A 26,050-nucleotide genomic window follows, 5' to 3' on the forward strand; every position below is an offset into this window, starting at 1 on the left:
TGGCTCCTAGCTGTGTGACCTTCATTAAAGTCACCATCACTTCTCTGGGGATCCTAAAAGGATGGGGCACTTTCACTTGGTACAACAGTTTTTGCTTTCATTTTGGAGGGTCTGCTCTGCCCTTTTTCAGCTCCAGCTGCCCTGATTTTAATTACTACCCTCACTTCTTTGTGCTGGGTGGAAAGACAACCTGAGGGCATTCAGAAAAAATTCCACACCTTGAGCTCTGCAGCCAGTGAGAACTTAATGAGCCAGGGAGAGAGGAAACTCTCCCCACTCTAAAAGGAAAACTAAAAATAGGTTGCATTGATTTTTTTTTTTTAATTAATCAAATCTTTTACTTATCAAGGAAGTAAAGTAACTTAAAAGGAAGGCAGCAGCACTGAAGAGCATGGGATTTGATATCACAAGCTAGAAGTTTAAATCCTGGTCTTACCATTTACTTGGCTGAAACAAGTGATTTAACTTCCCTGAGCTTCAATTTCCACATTTGTAAAATGTGGGAAATAGAAATCCCTGTTTCTCAGGATTTTTATGAAAATTACATATTAAATATGAGAATATATTAAATATGGCAAATATATTACATACAACAAAAATATATTAAATATGGCAAAATGGTGATTAAATATGGTAATATATGCAAAACAGCATACACACAAAAATCCCAGCACAGAGAGCTGATGATAATATAGATGTGGCTACCATGGATGTACTTACATGACATCTGTGCACATTTGGGAGAACCATGGTGATGATCTTTGCACAGCCATTTCTGTCCTACCATTCAGCTTATCACACTTTAATTATTTGCTTAATGTCTGGCCCACCAGATTGTGAGATTTGTGAGAACAAGACTGTATCCCTCGTCCACCCTGAACACATGATTAGCACAGTACCTGGCCTATCATTTCTGTGGGGCTGACTAGGGAAGCCACACCAGCTCCCTGTGAATGGCAAATCCCTCAAAACGGGTTTGGGTGGAAGGAAGGCAAAAATAGGAGATGAAAATCAGAAGTGGTTATCAACTGATTTTGGTTCTTGCTCCCTTTCCTTAGGCGCGCTGGGAGGTTCACAAGGCTAGGCCATGAGCTGCAGGATGAAAGGTGTCAAATCTAGCCCACTGAGCATGCTCCAGCCCAAGCCCTCTTAACAAGAGTGTCACAAGCAGCAGCCCAGACTCTCACTCAGCGGGTGGAGGAGAGTGACATCAACCAATAGTAAAGAGCACATTTTAATGCCTTAGATCTTTGTGGTTTACTTTTTTGGGGGAATTCTGAGTGGTTAATTTGAGTTTTAATTTCTGATAGTAAATTTGTTCCCCATTACTGGCTTACTAAAGACACATTCACTGGCACAAATATATTAAAGTCAAGTTCTATGGATGGAGAGGCTCCAGAATCAATGTTTTCATCTAAAAACTAAGTTCTCTCCTTACCCTGATGATCATGGTTCTGTCTAGTGTCTAGTAGATTTGTCACCTTGCAGAATGAGGAAGAAACTGTGGTGATTATAACAAAGAGGCCCCACTGGGAGTGGGAAAGCTGGCCTGGGGCCAAGAGGAACTGTCAACCAAAGACCTGCAACAGATAATCCACAATTTGGATGATCTTCCCCAGGTGTTGAAATCAGCTTCTTATCGTTACCCAAAGTGAAGAAAGACTTCCTGGCAGAGGCGGAGGAGGGAAGGAGACGTGCCTTGGGAGCACAAGGGAGTGGATGTTCCATTGTTCTCTCCCCTAGTCCTGCCTTTAGGGAATGCAAGTCAGTGTTTGCCACATGACACACCTGAGAGGTGTGAATTGACCTGTCTTTGAACAGGATGAAGAAAGCATCCCTGAAAGAACCAGTCACAAAAGCTTTCACATCTGAATTGTTAAAAACCATAGGGACTCCAAAATCAGCTCTGAATAGGTCTACTTAGTGTTTGACTGAAGAGGAAATCAAATGGAAATAATATTTTCCTTGAAACAGAGCCTGTATGAAAAACAAAATATATAAAAAAGGAATAAGGAAACAGTTATGCATCAAACTTGTGATTCCCAAATTCCTTCAGAAAGCTTCAAGATGGCTTGAATTAAAAAACACAGTCCTGTGATTCCTAACAACACTGTGTTCATATCTGCAGTGCACCTTTCAATGAATTCCTAGTGCTGAGCTGCGGCTTATGATTTCTGTCCCCTCAGTCCTCATCTGACCACCTTGAATAACTAGACTCCTTCCTAGTCACCCTTGGTACCTATTTTAATAAAGCTCAGTATTTTAGGAAAACTTCAAGACTTTTCTCAGGGTATATTACACTAACAGTGATGCTAAGGCATAGTTTGAGAAGATAGCCTAGGCTCCCTGGAGAAAAATAGACTGCAAGATAATACTGTGAAGTAGCTGCCCTACAGTGATGTCCACCACGTAGGACTTTTCTACCATCCTTGTTCTTATAGCTGTGCAGTCAGATGACGAGGCTGGGCAGATCTGAAGTCGGCTCGCTTCAGATCTTGTTAAATGCATCTCAGGTTGTGGCCTGACTCTGCATCTTACATGAGTCATCTCATTAAAACACCACAAAAGCAGGGCTGAGTGTGTAAACCAGGGCATCCTTTTTAAATGTATAACATGATAGTTAATGAGAGTGTTTTTTCTAAAACTCCCAATTTTACACTTCTGATCTGGCCTACTCTTTTCTTCTCTAGCTGCATATTCCAGTCCTTAGTCTTCTTTTGTGTGTGTGTGTGTGTGTGTGTGTGTGCCTGCTTGCACAGACCGTTCACTTACACTAATCTGCTATCTCTGCTGTTGCCACCAGTGGGGAATCCTTGAAGTTTCTGAGCTCCAAGGGAATAATCAGAGCTCCTGAGCCAGATGAGGCTCTAACAACTAGATGTGCTGTCCCAGCTGTCACCTGGCTTCCCAAGAAAGGCAACATAAGCACGACAAAGAAGGGACCACAGGACCACATTTGTGGTGCATATACCCCTTCCTGAGTGAAAACCCACTTGTGCACCACAAAGCCCTGACCCTTTCCTGTTCTCCTGGCCAGTGGTCAGGTATACACCAACTCTGCTGTCCCCAGACCACACCAAAAACCCTGTCCATATTGGACAGGAGATGGGTGACATACAAGTAGGAAGGGGCAGCAGGCTCAGGACAGCCACAGGTAGCACAGTGTGGCCTCAATTCTGAAGCCCTGCCCCGGGAGGGGCAGACCTTGGGCCCCATGGAACCCCTCACCTCATCTCCACTGAGGATTCTGTGTGATCAAAACAGATTCCCACTCCTGCTTTCTTTTATACTGAAAAGCCTGATTAGGTTTGGTTTTGCCTTGCATTGGAGGTCTGTGGCCCCCAAATAAGAGATGCTCTTAGTAAGAAAACAAACAAACCAAAACCAAACAACACAAAAAGATCAGCGACCTATTCTATAGGAAAAGGACAGGTGAACAGGAGAAAACACTCGGCCCCTGAGGCTTTGGTGTGCTCTTCTCAGTCTTTGTTTCTTTGGGTGACTGTGCCTTCCCTGAAAGCATTTCCTCTAGCCCTCTAGCCTACTCTACAAGCCGCTTTTAAATTTTGTTTTCAGTAAGCATTATTTGCATCTTTGCACAGTGACTTCCTCAAGGGAGGGTCTCTCAAGCTATCTTAGCATCAGTTCAGGTAATTTGCAGAGTACTGTGACTCACCATCTAGGAGATGCTTGGTTGTACCTTATCACTCACAGCTGTTGGGTGCCCATGTCCTTACCAGACTCCGGTGATAACTAAAACCATGCCATTTTTATCCTGACCCTTTATGGACACCTTGCACCATGATTTTTTTGTAAATAGCAAACGCTTGATAAAAATTTACTAAATTGACCTGAAATGACAGCAAACATGGCCTTCCCTTTTCTAACCACAATATGCCTACATAATTTGCCCTGTGGAGCAGAATAAACGGATGGAGAGTTTGGTGAGATGAAGACAAGAACTCAGAAGAAAGGTGCTGGATGAGTCAGGAGACCCAGGCTTTGACCTCCCCACCCTGGACACCCTCACTTCCTTTCAGGATGTTGGGGAGGTACAAAAAAGTCATTGCTATAAAAACATTTGAGTTTAAAGCACTCTACAGACACAAAAGTGTTACTGTTTCCTCTACAGGTTCCAACGGCAGGAAAGTACAAGGAACATTTAGTGAATGTTGGCTAGCAGTGTTAAGTACTGTTTACCCCCAAATAAGTATGCTGTAATCCTTGTGTAATGCTTTCTCACAGGTATGAATTAGGAGCTGCTCTATTTATTGGATGGGCAGGAGCCTCACTCTGCATAATTGGTGGTATCATATTTTGCTTTTCAATATCTGACAACAGCAAAACACCCAGGTATGAAAAAGAGACAACCTGTTAAAAAATACTATACTATTCTAACTCATTACATGTGAGACAAATTGCATATAGTTCATGTGATTCTCAGAAACTTCGAAGACCCAGAGTTAGAAAAGGTAAAAATATAGTTAGTTTCTGTTTTAAAAAAGAGCTCATCAGGGGCTGGGGTTGTGGCTCAGCGGTACAGCTCTCGCCCAGCACATGCAAGGCCCTGGATTTGATCCTCAGCACCATATAAAAATAAATGAATAAAAACAAAGGTATTGTGTCCATCTACAACTAAAAAAAAAAAAAAAAAAAAAAAAACTCATCAGGGCTGGGGTTGTGGCTTAGTGGCAGAGCGCTTGCCTCACACATGTGAGGCACTGGGTTCAATTCTCAGCACTACATAAATATAAATAAAATATAAAGATATTGTGTCCATATATAACTAAAAATAAAATCAAAACAAAGAGCTCATCATTGTTATATTCCAATGCTATCTCGGGAATAAGATCCTAAATACAAGGGCATGATCTTCATATCAGCCTCCTCAAAAGTTTTTATATAGGCAGGAATTGTTGAAGAAGGTCACTATGAAGTCTCCCAGGTTCCAGACAAAGTTTTTTAAAAAAAATAACCGGTATTTATCCTGAAGAATTAAAGTGCTCTTATTACAGTGATACATGCATAACCCTGTGTACAGCAGCACAATTCATAATAGCCAAACTATGACACCAGCCTAGGTGTCCATCAGTGAGTGAATGAATAAATAAAATATGGCTTATATACACAATGGAGTTTTATTCAGCCATAAAGAAAAATGAAATTATATCATTTGCAGGAAAATGGATGAAATTTGAGACCATCATGTTAAGTGAAATAAGTCAAACTCAGAAGGGATCGGGGAGTGGGAGTGGGGGGGTGGGGAGTGCTGTGGAGAGATATTGACCAAATTATATTCTTACACAGTGTACATGTACAAATATGTAACAACAGAGCTCATGATTATGTACAACTATAGTGCACCAATAAAAATTAAGGGAAAAATTAAACTACTAAGATGGATTTAAAATATATAAATAAAATAAATGTAAATAAAATATATAAATAAAATAAAAACATGTGATTTTCCTAAAAATATTTAATCTAATAGGGAATGGGAAATAGACTAAAAACTAATTAAAAAAAAATATCCAAACAGATGAATAAGTCATGAGCTTCTTTTGCAGAGATTCTTTGTCTTGCACGCTACTTAGAAACCACAGTGAACTAAAAAAAAAAAAGTAACTACAGTGAACTATTCCAAGGCCAGAGGAGGGAAGAAGGCTAACAAGAAAGAGGAAGCCTTAAACTTAATGGAAACAGTTTCATCCGATTTTTGTTTGCCCTACGTGTAAGAACACACTCTACCGACCTGTGTTTTGCCTTTCAGAATGGGATATACATACAACGGGGCCACATCTGTCATGTCTTCTCGGACAAAGTATCACGGAGGAGAAGGAGATTTTAAAACCACAAACCCTTCAAAACAGTTTGATAAAAATGCTTACGTCTGAAAGAGCCCTGCTGGCAAGCTGTACCTTGAGTTTGTTATAAAGTGGACTGTTCACAAAATGATCCTGAATTTGAAGAATTTGTTGATTGTGTGGATGTAAATGTTCTTGCATAGTTATATACTAATCATTTCTGTTGTGGCTTTCTAAAAAAAATAAAAAGGTTATTTACAGGATTTGTACATTTTATACCTTTAGAAAACATGAAAAGCATTTAATACCAAAGATGCAAGTAGTATTTGTCATATAGCTTTTTCAGGCATTCAATAAGGTCTGACCCCATTCCTTATTTCACTCATATAACTAAACAGAAGGCATTCAAGGAATGGTTTCTTGTAAACAGTATGGGGACAATCTGAGGCAGCGCCTTAAAAGGAATCCAAGTTATATAGGCATGTTATGGGTTGCTGCATAGAGTCAACTTCTACTTTCTGACACCCATCTGTCACTACTGTCATTCATTATGATGGCTTAAGGAAGGGTTAATGAGGCCAGGGTGCCACTGCCCTTTATGTGGCACATCCATAGTAAGCAACTACTTAGGCTTCTCTGACCCAGAAAGCAGGGCATCAGCATGAGCTGAGCTAGTGACACTGTTTGTGGTTGACTCTGGAGCCAGTAAGGAAGTCCCAGGTCCCCAGTGGTACCTGTCTCACTTAGAACTGGTGGGCTGAGCTCCCCTGTGTCTCCAGGTGCTGTTTATGGAACAAGCAGGGTAATTGAGAGTCTCACCATTTTTTGTGACATGTAAGGTGCTCCAGTGATTTCTGAACAGACTTATTCCTAGGTCCAGCCCTATCCAGAACATGCCCATGATGCCCTGGTTATCACAATCAACTCACAACTCACACATCCTAAATCAGTCACCCTTACAGCCACCCCTGAGACATGTATTTCCATTATCCTGCATTTACAGGAAAGGGAATTAAAGCAGAGTTTAACTTGCCATGATAGTGATGGAACCAGGGCTTTGAACTAGGACATTCTAGGGTAAAATATACAGTTTCAAGCTGTGGATAAGAACTGATACCTTATTATATTTCTGAGAAACTGTACAATATGAATCCCAACAGTAGTTGAATGAACATATTTTCCTGACATATGAAAGTCTTGAAAATCAAGTGTTTGGAAGTGCTCAATGGAAAGAAAAGCAAGTGACAGTTTGTTAATAAAAATAAAAAATTCCATATCATGTGAGTACTTAATTATTTTTTTCCAGAGATACTGATTAACTGAAAGACATAAAGGCAATAAATTAGATGTTTCAGGCCAGTGTTCGGACAGGGCTGTGTGGGTGTGCACTTAAAACACGTTTTTTAATGGAAATTTGAGCTGGTAAAGATAATGTTTAGATAGTACTGAAGAATTTAGGGAGGGCAGGGGACAGAGAAGTCCTCTTAGTAACCAGAAGTGCATTAGCTGGGCACCAGCGAATGACACTACAAGGTAACAGTTCAAGGAAAAAGGAACAGGCGAAATTTGGTAAAAGAAAATGATACAACTAAACAGATGAGTTAAAGGATTGGCTTTTATGACACAAACACATGGTAAATGTTTGGTTTACTTGGGAAAAGTCTGTTTCGCGGCTCTGGCAGACAATTTGGAGCAGAGGATTGGTTTAAAGGGGCTCTTGTCATATGGTCTTTGGCAGGTACCTGCTTCTCACATCTTTAGGATGAGGACAATGACAATGGTCTCATCTCTAGAGTTCTTTTAAAGAACATTCTGATGCATGTTAAAACCAAAACCCAGTATCTCAATAAATACCTGCTGAAGCAATGACTGGGTGACCAGGGGACCCAGGGACTAGCTCAGGCACAATATTTTTGCAAGCTGCTTATTTCTGTTCTACCGCATGAAAATGATTCCTATTTCATGACAGCTTTTAGAAACATCCATGAAAAGTGAGTATATTTGCATAAAATGCTCCCTATAGGAAGTTGCAGGAATTTGTTACAGGTTTGAAATGGGTACAAGTTTTTTACCTTCCCTGGGGAAGGAAGAAACATTTTTCAAAGGTTAGGATGTTATGTGGCATAGCTATCAGGGCAAGCTTCTCCCTTAGTAAGTCCCTCTCAGAAGATAAATTTAAATCTGGAATCATTTTTAAGAATCAATCGCAGTCACCACAGTCACAATGGTGTGCAAAAGGCTTTACTGGAAAGATTGACAAAAAGATCCAAAACCCAACAAATGATTCAGTTAAAATGTTACTTTTGGAGGGTAAACAAAGTACAGACAGTACCATGAGCATAAAAAAATGCAAAAAAGTCTGAACTTTGACAATGTCATTGTTCAAGAATATAACAATCAGTTTTGAGGTATTTTATAATATGGGTTGGCTATTAAAAAAAAAGACTAAAAAGGCAAACAAAAAAACTACATACAACTATGATTCAGCTATGACAAAATCTTTCCATATTCTGATAAATTAACTGGTGTTTAAAATAGCTACATTTCATTTGTAAAATATCCAAGATAAAGATTATCTGCAGAAAATAACTGGTAGCAACATGCTTACAGTGGCTCAAGGCCTAATATGATCCAAGTAATTTAGGAAAATGTATTTAACATGGGCCTGGTTATGTTTTTCTAAACTTCTATATGAAAAATAACCCATCTAACTCAATATTTTGTAGATTCTACTAATTCAATTTTAAAGATACTAAGAGAAGTTTATAATATAAACACTTTCAATGTGACAATAAACCTAAAATATATTAAAACGCAGTAATAATTCAAACCAAAACCCGTGAGAAGCTGAAAAATTTTCTCTTAAAAATTAGTTGAAAAAAATACACTTAACACTAGAGTACCATTCTAAAGAAAACACTTTATGACTTCAGTGACATATTATTCTTAAGAAGTCAAACACCTTTATATGCTTCCAAATACTGTGGACAATTTGTTTCTCAATACTGTACCAAGTGCCATTAAAGAGAACCTCATCCTCTGAACTGGCTTCCTAGTTATCGTGGGAAACGCTGAAAGGCAGGAGCTTGAGAATCATGTAGCCATTGCTGAACTTCTGTTGGCTTCTGTAGTTAAGTATCTGCAGGGTCACTCCAGTCAGTCACAGTTACTCAGCTGCTTTTTAATGTGCTCCAGTCAGCCATAGTTATGAAGCTGCTTTTCAGTGTGCTCAATTCGTTTTCCTGACGAACTGTGGGAAGAGAAAAGGAGGTGCCCGTGGTTAAACAGGCACACTGGTAAGCCTGAGAAAGTCCATAATTTCACACTGTCATTTATCACCCAGTGTCTGAATCTGATCAGGAACCCCTGCCCCTGGCTTCCATGAGCTATGCAGAGGCTCCTACAAAATCCAGCCACACAAAGGAACTGAACAGACACTTCACAGAAAAAGAAATATGACTGGTCAACAAATACAGGAAAAAAATGTTCAACATCTCTAGCAATTAAAGAAATGCAAATTAAAACTACACTGAGATTTTTATCTCACTCCAGTCAGATGGCAATTATCAATAATACAAATAATGGTAAATGTTGGTGAGATGTGGGGAAAAGGTACACTCATGCATTGCTGGTGGGACTGCAAAACAGTGCGACCAATCTGGAAAGCAGTATGGAGATTCCTCAGAAAACCTGGAATGGAATCACCATTTCACCCAGTTTTCCCAAAGGATTTAAAATCAGCATATTGTAGTGATTTGTCCCATCAATACTTTAAGCAGTTAAATCTATAATAGCTAAGCTTTAAGTACAAAAGTGGAATCTACAGTACCAATTAAAAATTATATGCCAGGGTACAAAAATAGGGAGGGGGACACGAGAGGTATAATGGACGGCAAAAATGAGCCAGATCCTCTACTGTCTAAAAAAATATAAATCACCATTTTCTAATTAAAAAAAAACTTAATCTACTGAGAGTTAAGTTACTGAACTTATCTAGGCTCTAGCCCAGGTGGCCAGGAAACATTTCTAACTATTTCATTTGTAATTCATCCCACTGACTATAACACTACAGGAAAAACCTTCTTGAAAGAAAATTTAAAAAATATTTAATAGGAAACAGGAGTATAGGAAGACTGCCAGAAAAATGGTCTCATTCAAGAGTATGATCAGAAAATTTAATTCTATCTTCATGAAGAGAATATTTGTATAGACGTTTACAATCTAAAATTTTTTTAAAGTAAAATACGAAATAAAAATGATTACTAAGTATATACAAATCAATAAGTTATACATAGTCCTTATTCAAATGACATAAAGCATCAAGGTCTTGGTTATGCTAACAGTGTTTTTGTCTGATGACATATCAGCATAACTGAAATAGATACTTATAAAGATGAAGCTGTCAGAAAAAGGACTGAGGAAGAAAGCAGCAAACCTTCTGTTTTGGATCCCCTAGGTTTAGAAGCAACCCAGGCACTTGGCACTTGAGTAGAACTCGATTCATTCTTCAATGGTGGAGGTTCCTTCCATTCTTTCACAGTTTTCTTCCCCAAGGAATTTTCTTCTTCTAAGGATGATATGTCCCAGTCATCGTCGTCCACATCTGCGCACTAAAATATGTGGAGATAATTCATGTTTCTTCAAGAAACAGCTGGTGCCCCTCAATCATTTAGCAACTTAGATTGAGCAGCTGACACTGAATAAGAGAGGTCGGGAATGACAGGTTCCAAATCTGGGATTTCTGCAGGGCAGTGAACTGAATTTGGAAGTGTGCGTTTTGAATGCTAAGGGAATCATCTTTCTTGTTTCATGCCACGGAAATATATTTTTCTTCTCTACAAATCAAGAATTTGGAAAATTTCAGAAACTACAGTGGGGGCAAGAAATTCTAAAGGCCAGGGTGGCACATATCACACAGAGCCTGCAGGGACGGCTACTCCCTGAAAGGAGCATGTTTGCAGTTTGCCCTTTCCAAAAGAGGGCAGGCACGTTAGCTCTCTTGATGACATATGGCTTTTTGTCACTTTCAGCTTGTGAAACACAAACTAATAAAATAGTCTGACAGAATGCTCTGGATTCCATGGAAGAACAAGAAGAAGGAATTAAATCTAATTTTAGTGAAAAATTTAAAAAAGAATGACTACTATTGGAAGACCCAGGCAACACAGACAGGCTTTCCAGAAATATAACAGGAGAGCTGCAGTCAGACTCTCTGGCATCCAGGCTGTTAGAACTGGAAACATTCTTCTCTGATGCAGCAGAGGAGCTTGGGCCTATCCTTGACTCAAGATTCACATACATCTTTGAAGCATCTCTCTACTGACTCCAGCTCCATAAAGGGCTAATCCCTGAAAAGTCCCTATTTTATGACCTCCCTATTTTATCCCTGTATGAGAAAAGTCCCTGGACTTGGATATGGAGGCCCCAAAGTCTAGCCATTCACATTTCTTTGTCCAAGTCATGTAATATCTGCAAGCATCAAACATGACAGAATTTTGATATTTTGATGAACATATGATGCATTATTACAGGTTGGATATCCCCTAGCCAAACTGCTTACACCAGAGTGTTTCAGATTCTATAGGTTTTCAGATTTTGAAATATTTGCATAGACTTTACCAGGTGTGAACATCCTTAACAATCTAAATCCAAAACAGAAATCCAAAACAATCTAAAATCTGAAACCTTTTTGGCGGGGGATACTGGAGATTGAACATTGAGCAGGCTAAGCACAGGCTTCACTGCTGAGCTACATCCCCAGCCCAAGTCGGAAACTTTTTGAGTGTCAAGTGGGTGTTCAAAAAGTTTAATACTTTGAGCCAGATGTGGTGGCTCCTTATAATCCCAGCAATTTGGGATACTAAAGCAAGAAGATCTCAAGTTTGAGGCCACCCTCAGCAACTTGGCGAGGCCCTAAGCAACTTATCAAGACCCTGTCTCCAAAGAAATAAAAGGGTTGGGGATGTGGCTCAGTGGTAAAGGGTCCCTGGGTTCAATCCCTAGAATAATAATAATAATTCAAAACATTTCAGATTTTGGATTTCAGATTATCACTCCAATATCTTTGGTTCTTTTTTTTTTTTTTTTAAAGAGAATTTTTTAGTATTTATTTTTAAATTTTCGGCGGACACAACATCTTTCTTTGTATGTGGTGCTGAGGATCAAACTCGGGCCACATGCATGCCAGGTGAGCGCGCTACCGCTTGAGCCACATCCCCAGCCCCAATATCTTTGATTCTTAAATGCAAAACTGACGTGAAAAATCTTAACCTCTACTATATTAATAATTATATTTTATCGAGATGAATTAATGTATGTTTAGTAAGTAAAAGTGACTTTACCTTTAGTTCTTCTTGTAATCCTTCTTTTGCGATAAATGCCTCAGCCACATTAATCCCACCAACTGGCTTATTCACATTTTTTTGCTGTGAAACCATCTTTTCAACTTTTTCGGTCAGTGTTTTAATGGCAGTTACTATGGGAACAACAGAAATTAGTCAGACAGGTCGTTAAAAATTGTATCTATCTCCAGTTCCAAAATAACCTTACAAGCACCTTAGAAAGAGTCTAAGCTCTGTACATAATTACATATTATTAAAATAAAATTAGCTGATATATTTTGGGATTAAAAAGTAAAGAAAAACACTTTAAAAAAGTCATGCTCCTCCAGGCAAGAAGCTACAAAAGTTTTCATTTTAATCAAGGACCAACTCATGTAATAATTATATGGTCAGAAACATTAATTCAGTGAGGTAATCTGGAGTATTTAAATGGTACCTTCCAAAACAATATGAGTTATTTTCAAATGCATTGGTTATAGTTTACATAACTATAAGGACATACAAATAATAATAGTAATATATTTAAAATATATAGTTCCTAAGTTACATTAAACAGAATTATTTCTCTTTAGCATGTTATCAGCAGACACAGACTAGGACCTTGTCTTTCTTTAAAATCATCCCATCTCCAAAAGGCAGTGCAGTGTATTAGAACAGTATTAACAGGTTGAATTCTGTCCCCTCAAACTCACATGTTGAAGTCCTCACCCCTAGTACCTTAGAATGTGTGACTTTATTTAGAGGCAAGGTAATTAAATGATGGAGGTTGCTAAGAGTAGGCCCTAGTCTTTGTGACCACTGTCCTTATAAAAGTGGGAAATTGGGACAGAGAGGCATGCATGAGGGACGATGATGTGAGGACACAGGGAGAAAGTGGTCTTCTACAAGCCAAGGACAGAGGCCTGGAACAGATCCTTACCTCATAAGGAGCTGAACTTGCCAATACCTTGATTATGGTTTGCAGCCTGCAGAATTGGTGACACAGGACATTTCTGTAGTCTAAGTTGCCTAGTTGTGGTACTTTGTTATAGGAACACTGGGAAACCAATATAGCCAGGTACCCCCAATTTCTGCCTCTCTTTCAACTAGAAGATAGCTTGGCCAATAAGTATATCTACCTTCCTTAGGCAGCACCTCTGGACAAGACCCAGCCTTGCCTGGTGAACTCTCCCAGTTCATACTCCCTGCATTCGGTGACCCCAGCTGGGAACCACTGTCCTAAATAATTTCCAGAAGGTTCTCTGGTGATAAAAGCTCACCTGTGGGCTTGGGAGAAATGTCAGAGTCCTCGATTTCGCTTCCCTCAGTCCAGTCAGTGTCACTTTTGATGCTGCTCTTTCCATAGCTAGTCTTGTTGCTTTTAGAGGACTGCACGGGAAGTAAGTCTGGGGACATGTATGCCTGGATGAGGTCATCCTCATCCAGCTCTTCCTCTGAACTGAAGGGAGGTGTCCTACACAAAGCGAAACCAAAGGACTTACAAACCATGAGCCTCTTAAAGTGGTGGGAACCTTCTCAGAAAACTCCCAGAGACAATAAACTAACCCCGCATGGCCACAGACAAGACTGTGGTGAGGCCCAGGAGCCTGTGGGGGTCACTCCAGATCCAGACCTGCCAATCGTGTGCCACAGTTGTCAATATGGACTGAAGTTACAGCCTTTTCCCTCTAAACCAAGTGTGCATTCTTAACAGTCTTAGTTTTTACATGCCTAAGAAAAACATTTCTCAGCAAAGGAAAATCATTTCCCATAAGAAAACTCTAAAAAATTATTGTTTTTTACACATACAATCTCATTTATATTATCACCTGAAATATCCCAGTTTAAAGTGAAATAGAAGTTCTGAGCAGTGTTTGTTCATTTAAAGAAAGAATATCTATAGAGTACCTAAATTCCAGATAACACATTGGTCTTGTAAAGGTTGTTTCAGTCATGAAAAAACCTCATCCCATGGAATTACATTCATGAAAAACACTTTGGAAAGATGAATCATTATTTTCTCTATTGTATAATTCCTCAGTACATTTATGACAACGGTAGGTATCTCCAGAATAAGGAAATAGTGATGAAATTCAATTACAATAAAATTAGTCTAATTCACAGTAATATAACCTACAATTTATTGAGTACCCTCCAGGGCCAAGTGCTGAGCCAAGCTCTTTTTATTTATTTTCATTATTTATTTCTGTGGTACTGGGGCCTGAACCCAGGGCTTTGTGGATGTTAGGCTAGTGCTCTACATTGAGTGGCACCTGTAGCCCTTTTTATTTTTATTTGAGACACAGTCTCACTAAGTTGCTCAGGCTGGCCTCAAACTTAATACCCTCCTGCCTGGGCCTCCTGAGTAGCTGGGATTGCAGGTGTGCACCACTGTACCCAGCCCCAATTTTATTTTGTAAAATTATCCTGTGAAAAAGACAGCATTATGCCATGTTACATAACTTTTTTTTTTTTTTTTTTTTTAAGAAAACTGAGGCTTAAAACAGTAGTCAACTGAATCCATAGCACACAATTGTTAGGTGATAAAGCAAGGATTCCTAGTATCCTTACAGAACTAAATAAGATCTAGGGTCATGGTCAAGACCCCAAGGAGCTAGAACAGGAAATAATGTGTGAAACTTATACTACCATGGATCTGGCCATTAAAACCCAACACTATCCATTAGACTTAAATATACTTGTCAAGAAATTACTCCACACTAGCTGGGGGAAGGGGGAATACATGAGAATGACAGGTGTGGAGACCATGATGTGATAAGTTCTGTTGACACAGATAATAAAAAGATATGCCACAAACATATATACAAAGGAATCATAAATGAACAATGATGCTTAACCAACTCTGAGATAGTAATTTACGATGAAAGGAATGTCCAGTAAAGAGAGTTGTTAAAATGCCCCCCACCGGCCCCCGTACTCACGTAACAGACAATGACTTTCTGGGAACAGGATCTTCTATGACATTTTTCTTAATTCTAAAAAAAAAAAAACCAGCAGAAAAATATTTATAAAGTGTGTGAGTGAATACTACATTATAAACAAATTTCTATGGAATTGGTGATTTGTTGTGTTTTACTTATGTCAACAAAGGAGAGCAACTATTGCAGATGTGATTCACTGTTAGAGACTCAACATTTGTACCCACCAAATTCACGTGTGAACACCTGATCCTCAGTGTGGTGGTATCTGGAGGTAGGGACTTTGGGGTAATTAGGCTTAAATGAGGTGGTAGAGGGGAGCCCCATGATGGACTTACTGCCCTGATTAAGAGGGATATCAGAAGTTGCTCTCCACCACATACGAACACGGAGAGAAGGCAGCACTCTGCAGGGCTTGCACACAGCCCTCGATCAAACATGACCATGCTGGCACCCCTCAGCCAGAAGTCTGAGAAAGTAAGTTTCTGTTGTTTAAGCCACCCAATCTATGGCATACTGTTATGGCAGCCCCAGATGCCTAAGGCAAATAATTAAAAAAAAAAAAAAATATATATATATATATATATATATATATATGGGTTGAAAATACTCACTTTGGAACAGGAGCAGTTCTATCAGTATAAACAGGTCTTTGTCTAACCAATATTCTGTTTTTGGGAGGAAGCTGGACTGCTTTGGGTACTTCTCCAGTTGAAAGGGTTTCCATTTGAGAAATACTGGGCTTATCTGGAAGAGAAGTATCATTCATGAGTCTCTGTGGCCTTTATAATCAGTAAGTGAAAAGCAAAATGTCACGGTGCAACACTGTGGTACCGTGGGAAGAAACAAGCCTGTCTCTGGGGTCTGCGTCCAGACTCCAGGGCTTATTTTTTAAATGTGAAAGACAGGGCACTCAACAGTACAAATAGTAAGAGAGTTGCCTGTAAAGTACCAGCATTTGTAAACCATTTAGAATTGTGGAAGGTGGTTAAAGTAAGCTCCCATACATGGCCTTGAAAAGGCATTTGGTAACAGGCTCACCTGTAAAGAGTAATCCTCTCTCCTCAATTTTACAGCTGACCTGATGTTCAAGGAATTCTCGAATTTCCTGAATGTTGGGCATTTGTCTTTCTCTCTCATGTCTTGCTGAATGCACGGTTTTCAGCACTCTATTCAAGTGCTCACTAGGAATACCGCGGATATCCTGAAGGAGTAAGATTCAACTGTTATCCTGTGATAACATTCCACTGGGTATGTCAGCATTTACTTTGCCATTGTTTCAGTCCATTCTTCCTGGGCTCCAGCTGCACATACAGTGTGTGTGTGCATGTGTGTGTGTGTGTGTGTGTGTGCGTGCACACATGCATGGGCACATGTGTGCACATGTCCATGCGTCCTCCAAAATGTAACACTGTCCCAAAGCAGCTCCCATTGCACTTGGGCATGTCAGGTTTTTGTAGAGTGTTTATGACTGGTTGGCCAATGACATAAGGCCATGTGAGAAGGACAAAAGAGTCCACCAAGGCAGGAGAATCCCAGGGAAGCCATAAGAGGAACCAGCAACCAGAGAAGGCTGAAGAGGAGGCTGAGCTGTGCCCTGAGGGAGGGGTGGAGTCAAATAAGCAGAAACTAGGAGGAATTTCCAGATGGGTAAACATGGGGATAGGATACCTTGTGGGGCAGACTGGTGCAGGAGCAAAAACAATCAAAGCATGCTACACAGGCTAACGCTATAAAGGCCTGGGTGAGGAGGCCAGAAAGGAGGCTGAATGCCAATGTGAAAGGCTGTCCCACAAGGAAGAGAAAGTCATCAAAGGTAGCTTCAGTTAGGAACTAGAATAATTAAAGAGGTGAGCTAAGAAAATTAATCTGGATTTGATGGTAATCTAAACAGAAAAAAACTAGTTAAAGGGTTCTTTATTTAATAACAGTGTCTTACACACACTCATCTTCCATCTTCATCTCCATCTCCCCTCTTCTCCTCCAAAGCCCTACATCCTTCCCCATCCTGGGAAGTGGCCCCACCACTTACCCTTGCCCAAGACAGAAAAAATCTGTCATTAGATTAAGTGCCACCTCCAAGAAGAGATCTTCTCTGATCTTAGTTATTCCATCAACCCTACCAATTCTTCCTCCCTTCTCTCCGTACTGTCTGTGGTCAGAGCTCTACCATGTTATCTCTCTGTCTTCCTACACCTATGGCTGGATGGAAGGACCTAACGCTATACAAGTGTCAATACTTCCTAATTATTATGCAATTTCAATCAGAATCCCAACAGGGGTTGGTCTGGAAAACAAGATATTTCACTGGAGAATGAAAAATGAAACAACTGCCATGAAATTTTTGAAATAAGACTAATGAAGCAGCCATCGCCTACAGAAGACATTACAACACATGCCAGAGATGCTCCATGAAATCAGAATGGTCTTGGCAAAAGAATAAAAGGGGGAGGGGCAGGAACAACTAAAAGTCCAAAATCAAATCCAAATATATAAAGAAATTTCCTATTTGGTAAAAATGTCATTTCAAATAAGTGGAGAAAGGAGGGATTACTCAACAGATGATATTGGGACAAATGATCCAACTGGAAATAAAATTAGATTTCCAAATCACTGTTTCCAAACCTAATTCTTAAAGACCAGATAAAGGAAAAGCAAAACAAAACAAATTAAAAGCCCTCTCTAAGCATTAGGGAAGAAACAGGATTATTTTAAAATTATCTTTTGATGAAAGGAAATGTATCAACTAAAATTAAAACACCAAAGCCATATGCAGACAACTAACATGAAAAATTGTCTCAAGAAACAATTCACATAGGAGCTATAGAAATTCCATGAGTGTTCTTGATTCCACCACCTAAGTATGGTCAAAACTCACCTAAAAGACTCTATATGGAAATGAAACGGAGTGACAGTTCTAGGAGTGGGTGAAAGATGTGGAGCAAACAAGCTCTTGCGCACGGTTAGGGATAATATGGATTAGAAAACTATTTGACAGTACTTATTATACCATATATATGCTCACCCTTTGACCCAGCAGCTTTATTCCTAGACATATATCCAAGAAATAGAAATATTTTGATGGCTTATGTTCACCATAAGACATATACAAAAATTAATAGCCAAGAATAGTCCAAACTGGAAACCTAAAAGTCTATTAGCAAAGGAAGAAATAAATGACAGTTATTCATACAAGAGAACACTACAACACAATAAAGAACAAACTACTGCTACTGAAACAAGAGATATGAATCAGACAAATCATAAGTAAAAGATAAAAAATACTACACGGTACAGGATTCTGCCTATATGAGATTCAAGAACAAGCAAAATCAAGCCAGAATATCTGTCACCTTGGTTCGCAGAGTAAGAGGTGATACTGATGAGGAAAAGGTAAGGGGGTCTTCTTCAGTGTTAAAAATGTTCAATCTCCTCATCTGAGTGCTGGTTACAGACCACACACATGTATATATACATGTATACACACATATCCACATGCATACAAATCCATATATAAACACATAAATAGAAAAGCATGAAACATAAATACATTCACCTTTCTTCATATATATCTACATGCACACATACATGTATACACAAATGCATATACACATATGTATGCATTCATATCTATAAGACACCCATGCACACACACATACATCTGCATACAAATATCTACCTAGACATATTACATGCACGGTGTGTACACAATCCATGTATAAAATAAGTACACATGCACAATGCACATGCGAATACATATGTGCCTATGTACATGCCAACGTAGCCTTGATACTTCTGCATATACACACATTGTATATCCATGTGTATGTAGGAACATATATATATATAGGTATACAGGTCCCCTGTTATTCAGTTAAGATATGTGCATTTTATGTATGTCAATACAAATGTGAAAAGCAAAAGGAGTTTGTAGGTATATATGATGTACTGAAAATATTCAATCTGGCAACACCATGAAATACAATTCATCCATCCATCCAGCAAGTATTTACTAAGTGCTGAGTTTGTAATAGGCAATGATTTGGGGGGTTAATATCAGAATGTAGGCCATAATTGACTGTCCTTATATAAACCCTTGTGCCTTCCTTTCTAGTTGTACCATGTTAATAGTTACTTAATGACATTTCTGTAAAATGCAGATAATAATATCACTTGTTTCAGAGATTTGTTTCTCTGTTTCAATGATTAGGATCTGTTAAGGTATTAGGCACAGCTATGCTACCCAGGTGTCCAAGGAAGGGGTCATCTTAGCCTCTGGTCTCCAAATGTGGACAGAACTGATATGCCTTCTTTTCTTTGATTCTTCCTAACTAAGAAACCAAAATATAACAAACCAGTAAGTACTCCCAAATTGGACGAACATACGGCATTAATTCCCAGGGTTTCCAGTTTCTCCATCAAGCTCTGCTCCAAAACTGTTCTTATCTCCTTCGTGAGGGAGGGATTGGTCTTCAAAGCTTTCTTTAAATGTGTCTTGTTATTTAATTTCTGTTCATTTTCCCTTCCTGAAATAAAGGTGTGGTTTTTTTCTTAAATGAGTTAAAAGAGAATTAAACAAATGCATTCAATCTCCAAGCAGAAATGGAAAAAAAAAAAAAAAACCCCACTTAAAACAGCAAGTAAGCATTTATGATGTCTCAGGTTTTTGGACATTTTATTCTTGCAGTACAACATATCAATAATGCTTAATGCTATACCTCCTAAAACTAATTTAAGTCTGCTTCAAAACATCAGTGTCTTTAAAGACTCTTGATTGCTTAACCAAATTAAAGCTAAATAATATAAGAAATATAGAAGCACAGTAGAAAATTTTTATTTACAGGTTTAATGTTTTATCACTGGAACTATTTCACTATTTCTTGAAAAGTTAATCTCTAAAGTTTAGTTAGAATTGATGCATCATCTTATAAAGAAAAAAGCCCAATTTACTTTAGATCAGCAAAAATTTTAAAGTAATAAATTTAGTAGAAGTTCATACAAAATTTCAAAATGTGATAATTATTATATCTCTCAAAATATTTTCCCAAATGAAAAAGATACTAACAAAAGTCTTAGGAAAAGTATTTTTTTTTGTTGTTGTTTCAAACAACCCATAATTAAAAACCAAGAAGCCACAACAAGCCACATTCTCTTCACTTGTCCTTCCCTATTCTATTTTTCTTTTTTCATGGTGCTCGGGCTGAACCCAGGGCCCTGCACATGCTAAGCAGATGCTCTACCAGTCCATCCTATTCCACCTTTACTCCTAGACAGTTCAAAAAAGCTTAGAGAAGGGGACAAATGGTGTGACCTTTGCAGGCCAGAGGCTTGACTAAGGAGACCTTGGCTGAAGACTTAACTAAGGAGACATGACATTTGGCAGTTCAGACCCCATGTGAACGTCCAAAGCCAGATATGGGAGAAATGTGTCAACTATACTATCATTCTGAAGTCAAATCTCCAAGCAGGGGCATTTTATCCAACAAGGCCCCCCCCCCCCCAAAAAAAAAAAAGCTACAGTCCAGCCCTGAGAAACACTCTTCCACTGGTAACCACAGCACTCAGTTTTGCAGAAGATCTTGAACAAAATGCCTTTTGTTTAAGATATTTTCTAGACACCCATTCAATTCCAGTACTAAAGAATTTCTGGTAAATTGGTAAAGTTTTATTAAAAGCAAAACTGGCCAAATCACTATTTGTACATTCAATAGGAGGGAAAAAAAAGAAAAACCCTGCACAAAGACACTTTTATATACTTTGCTATTCCAGCCTGCTAAACTGCAATTAAAAAAAAAGTAAGCACTTCTGTACTAGGAACTGACGGACAATCATCAAAATCTAAATAGCTTAGCTGCAGCCAATGTTATTGACTATGTCTTCTAGTTGGTCATCGCAGTCTGCAACCATCAAGGGCTAAAAATAAAAAGGCACCTAGAAAGAGACTGGGGTCACTGAAATAGATACAAACCTGACCCAAATTGCAAGAATAATTTATTGGCCAGTGTCTCAGATATAAAAGGAAGAAACATGGCCTAAACAGAGGCTCTGGGCCATGTTTACTCTGGGATGTGGGGCTCGTGTAAAAATCAAGCAATGTCTACAACTGCTTAGCCACATTTTAAAAGAGTCCCAACAGCCTTTGTTATCAGTTGTTGCATTCATTTGCAAACGTCTGGAGTTACCCTCAAACCTGATGACAAGTCCATTTCAATGATGTAAGGTAAATGAACTTTTCCCTTTGTCCTCAAACTCACTTTATATATTGGTGACTGCTTTGGGAAGCCCTTGGTAGGGATTCTTTCAAGGCTGAGACTGGCTGATGGGAGCAAGAGAAAGAATGTAGAGTGGACAAGGGAAAAAAAAATTTAAAAGTTAGAGAGAGGTAGAATTAATTGCTTAAAAAAACAACAGAGGTGAAGATGTTAGTTAAAGCACATATTGCTCACCAAGACCAAGACAAAACTTTCCAGAGATCAGCATTTCCTCCCATATGAAATTTAAACACATGTGAGCAGATGGCCAGGCAAAAGCACAACAGCCCATATATGTGATCAGTTACACCATACATACAACAGACCATTCATGATAAGAAAGTAATTATAGTGCAAAGTAGAATTCCTGAGTTGCAAAGGGCTTTATCTACTATCTAGCAACAAACTTCCTTATTTCTCACAAGGAGACCAGACTTCCCCAAAGGCCACCCAGCTAGTCTTGCAGAGCCATACCAACTTCCCTTTATTTGTTCTTTGTTTTAAACTACAGAAAGCTGAATATCTGGATTTAGTTCGAGCCCATTCACTATATTCAGAAACCTGGGGCAGCTTTCTGACCCTCCAGTGTTTCAAGTTTTTGAAAAATAAAATAGCCTTTAAAGATCCCTCCTAATTCAGCCATAGAACAGGTAATTTCAGGCTGCCATTCGCCTGCGGCTTGCAGACAGATTGCTAGGGTTCAGTGCCTGGGGGCTTCTTAGAACCTGATCTTATCAGAGCGAACACCGGGGCGGCCGAGTTCAGGAGCCGGAACCGCCCTGGCCCAGGGCTGGGGAGCCTGCGGAGGCTGCTTCTTGGTCCCTGCTCCTATCAGAGCATACACCAAGCACTAAGTGGCCGAATTCCGACTCCCGGAACTGAGACCGCGGGGACTGCTTCTTGGAGTCTACTCTTATCGGAGCTTACACCGAGCACGGAGCGGCCGAGTTCCGGCTCCCGGAACTGCCCTGGCCCAGGGCTAGGAGCCCACGGAAACTGCTTCTCGGTCCGGGTCCTGCTGAGGGCTGGTCAGGACTCACCCGTTGCTTTGGTTGCCCGGCAAGGGGAACGAAATGCTGCCATTCGCATAGGATACCAACATGGCAGAGATCTGATGTCATCAGAAAGCGGCGGAGGAGAGAACTTCATCAATACCAGCGGCGACAGAAACAGTTGGTCTCCTGGTTGGGGGGGTGAGGCACAGACACCCAAGTCTCCTCAATTTGTCATCAAGCCAGAGGGGAGGAGCCGGGCCGCCGCCAGCGCCCGGAGCAGGCCCAGCAGCTCGCCAGCGTGGTGACCGCGTGACCCCAATTGGAGAGGAGGCGGAGCGGAGCCGCCACCCGCATCCGCAAGGTGGGCAGTCCCGCAACCCAGTGGTACATGGGCGTGGTAGGAGGGGCAGGGCAGAGCCGCCGCCCGCGCTTGCAAGGTAAACAGACCTGTGACAGACTGGCGGGTCAGGCCCAGTGGCCTGCCAGTGTGGTACACACATCACCCCAACTGGAGTAGGGGCAGAGCAGATCCTTCTCCCATGCCCGGATCAGGCCCTGCCGGTGTGGTGGCCACGTGACCCCAATTGGAGTGGGGGCTGAGCGGAACCGTCACCCGTGCCCGCAGGGTGAGCAGACCTGTGACCAACCTGCAGATCAGGCCCAGGGGTCCGCAGGCGTGGTAGGAGGGGCAGGGCAGATCCGCCGCCCGCGCCTCCAAGGTAGGCAGACCTGCGACAGACCGGCGGATCAGGCCCAGGAGCCTGCCGGCATGGTACACACACCACCCTAATTGGAGTAGGGGCAGAGCAGAGTCGCCGCCCGTGCCAGGAACAGGCCCAGCGACCTGCAGGCAGGGTAGTCACGACACCCCAATTGGAGTAGGGGCAGAGCAGAGCTGCCACCCGTGCCCGAAAGGTGGGCAGATCTGCGACCGACCAGCGGGACAGGCCCAGTGGCCTGCCGGTACGACAGACATGTCACCCCATTTGGAGTAGGGGCAGAGTAGAGCCGCCGCCCGCGCCTGCAGGGTAGGCAAACCTGCAACCGACCGGCGGATCAGGCCCCGTGGCCTGCCGGCGTGGTACACTCGTCACCCCAATTGGAGTAGGGGCAGAACAGAGCCGCCGCCAGCGCCCAGAACAGGCCCAGTCACCTGCCGGCGTGGTAGCCACGACACCCCAATTGGAATAAGGAGAGAGCAGAGCCGCCGCCCGTGCCTGCAGGAAAGATACGCAAGCAGTATGAAAAGACAAGGAAAGAAAGGACCACAAGCAATGCAGGTCAACGCAACTTTAGAAGAGGTAACAGCTGCAGCAGATGGAATGTCAGATAAAGAATTCAGGATATACATGCTTCAGATGATCTGGAGTATCAAGGAAGACATTAGACAGCAAAATCAGACAATGAAAGATCACTTCGACAACGAATTACACAAACAAATCCAGGAAGCAAAGGATCAACTATACAGGGAGATAGAGGTTATAAAAAACAAACAAACAGAAATCCTAGAAATGCAGGAAGCAATAAACCAACTTAAAAACTCAATGGAGAATACTACCAGCAGAGTAGAATACTTAGAAGATAGAACATCAGACAATGAAGACAAAGTATTTCAACTGGAAAAGAACATAGACAGCTCAGCAAGACTGTTAAGAAACCATGAGCAGAACATCCAAGAAATATGGGATAACATTAAGAGACCAAACTTAAGAGTCATTGGGATACAGGAAGGTACAGAGCTCCAAACCAAAGGAATGAGCAGTCTATTCAATGAAATAATACGAGAAAACTTCCCAGACTTGAAGAATGAGACAGAATCCCAAATCCTAGAAGCCTACAGGACGCCGAATGTGCAAAATCATAAGAGATCCACACCTAGACACATTATAATGAAGATGCCCAACATACAGAATAAGGAGAGAATTTTAAAAGCTACAAGAGAAAGGAAGCAGATTACATTTAGGGGTAAGCCAATCAGGATAACAGCTGATCTTTCAACACAGACTCTGAAAGCTAGAAGATCCTGGAATAACATATTTCAAACACTGAAAGAAAATGGGTTCCAACCAAGAATTGTGTATCCAGAGAAATTAAGCTTCAGGATGGAAGATGAAATTAAAACCTTCCACGATAAACAAAAGTTTAAAGAATTCGCAGCTAGAAAACCATCTCTTCAAAACATCCTCGCCAAAACATTACAGGAAGAGGAAATGGAAAATAACAATGAAAACCAACAGTGGGAGGTAGGACAGTAAAGGGGGGGAAAATAATCAAAGAGGAAAACAAACCATGTTTAGTAACAGAAATAAACAAATATGGCTGGAAGAACAACCCATATCTCAATAATAACCCTAAATGTTAATGGCTTAAACTCACCAATTAAGAGACACAGGCTAGTAGAATGGATCACAAAACAAGACCCAACAATATGCTGCCTACAGGAGACGCATTTGATAGGAAAAGACATACATAGGCTGAAGGTGAAAGGTTGGGAAAAATCATATCACTCATATGGACTTCGGAAACAAGCAGGAGTGTCCATACTCATATCAAATAAAATAGATTTCAAGCCAAAGTTAATCAAAAGGGATAAAGAGGGACACTACATACTGCTTAAGGGAACCATACACCAACAAGACATAACAATCATAAATATTTATGCCCCAAACAATGGTGCAGCTATGTTCATCAAACAAACTCTTCTCAAGTTCAAGAATCTAATAGACCACCATACCATAATCATGGGAGACTTCAACACACCTCTCTCGCCACTGGACAGATCTTCCAAACAAAAGTTGAATAAGGAAACTATAGAACTCAATAACACAATTAACAACCTAGACTTAATTGACATATATAGAGTATACCACCCAACATCAAGCAATTATACTTTTTTCTCAGCAGCACATGGATCCTTCTCAAAAATAGATCATATATTATGTCACAGGGCAACTCTTAGACAATATAAAGGAGTAGAGATAATACCATGCATCTTATCTGATCATAATGGAATGAAACTGAAAATCAACGATAAAAGAAGGAAGGAAAAAGCATACATCACTTGGAGAATGAACAATAGGTTACTGAATGATCAATGGGTTATAGAAGACATCAAGGAGGAAATTAAAAAATTCTTAGAGATAAATGAAAACACAGACACAACATATCGGAATCTATGGGACACATTGAAAGCAGTTCTAAGAGGAAAATTCATTGCTTGGAGTTCATTCCTTAAAAAAAGAAAAAACCAACAAATAAATGATCTCATACTTCATCTCAAAATCCTTGAAAAAGAAGAGCAAAACAACAGCAAAAGAAGTAGAAGGCAAGAAATAATTAAAATCAGAGCTGAAATTAATGAAATCGAAACAAAAGAAACAATTGAAAAAATAGACAAAACTAAAAGTTGGTTCTTTGAAAAAATAAACAAAATCGACAGACCCTTAGCGATGCTAGCGAAGAGAAGAAGAGAGAGCACTCAAATTACTAGCATACGGGATGAAAAAGGCAATATCATAACAGACACTTCAGAAATACAGAAGATAATCAAAAACTATTTTGAATCCTTATACTCCAATAAATTAGAAGATAGTGAAGGCATAGATAAATTTCTTAAGTCATATGATCTGCCCAGATTGTGTCAGGAGGATATAGACAACCTAAACAGACCAATATCAATTGAGGAAATAGAAGAAACCATAAAAAGATTACCAACTAAGAAAAGCCCAGGTCCGGATGGGT

The 26,050-nt window shown here is 40.1% G+C and overlaps 2 protein-coding genes across 4 annotated transcripts in view; one reads left to right on the forward strand and one right to left on the reverse strand.

The window, feature by feature from the left end:
- The window catches only part of Cldn10 (claudin 10), a 102,909-nt gene extending 96,928 nt beyond the window's left edge, over positions 1-5,981 (forward strand). For all 3 annotated transcript variants that reach the window (XM_027938932.2, XM_027938931.2, XM_027938933.2), the window contains 2 exons: positions 4,246-4,353; positions 5,771-5,981. In XM_027938932.2, coding sequence (XP_027794733.1) covers positions 4,246-4,353; positions 5,771-5,894 — 232 coding nt within the window. In that variant the 3' untranslated portion in view covers positions 5,895-5,981. The remainder of the gene's footprint in view (positions 1-4,245; positions 4,354-5,770) is intronic.
- A 1,420-nt stretch (positions 5,982-7,401) lies between these two features.
- Positions 7,402-26,050, reverse strand: part of Dzip1 (DAZ interacting zinc finger protein 1) — a 66,096-nt gene continuing 47,447 nt past the window's right edge. The window contains exons 16-23 of the mRNA XM_071611593.1: positions 19,429-19,589; positions 16,105-16,267; positions 15,678-15,810; positions 15,067-15,120; positions 13,405-13,598; positions 12,146-12,279; positions 10,240-10,414; positions 7,402-9,054 (exon numbers count right to left, since the gene is read on the reverse strand). Coding sequence (XP_071467694.1) covers positions 8,975-9,054; positions 10,240-10,414; positions 12,146-12,279; positions 13,405-13,598; positions 15,067-15,120; positions 15,678-15,810; positions 16,105-16,267; positions 19,429-19,589 — 1,094 coding nt within the window. The 3' untranslated portion in view covers positions 7,402-8,974. The remainder of the gene's footprint in view (positions 9,055-10,239; positions 10,415-12,145; positions 12,280-13,404; positions 13,599-15,066; positions 15,121-15,677; positions 15,811-16,104; positions 16,268-19,428; positions 19,590-26,050) is intronic.

Source organism: Marmota flaviventris, chromosome 4 (assembly GCF_047511675.1).
Source record: "Marmota flaviventris isolate mMarFla1 chromosome 4, mMarFla1.hap1, whole genome shotgun sequence".
In the NCBI taxonomy this organism is placed as follows: Eukaryota; Metazoa; Chordata; class Mammalia; order Rodentia; family Sciuridae; genus Marmota; species Marmota flaviventris.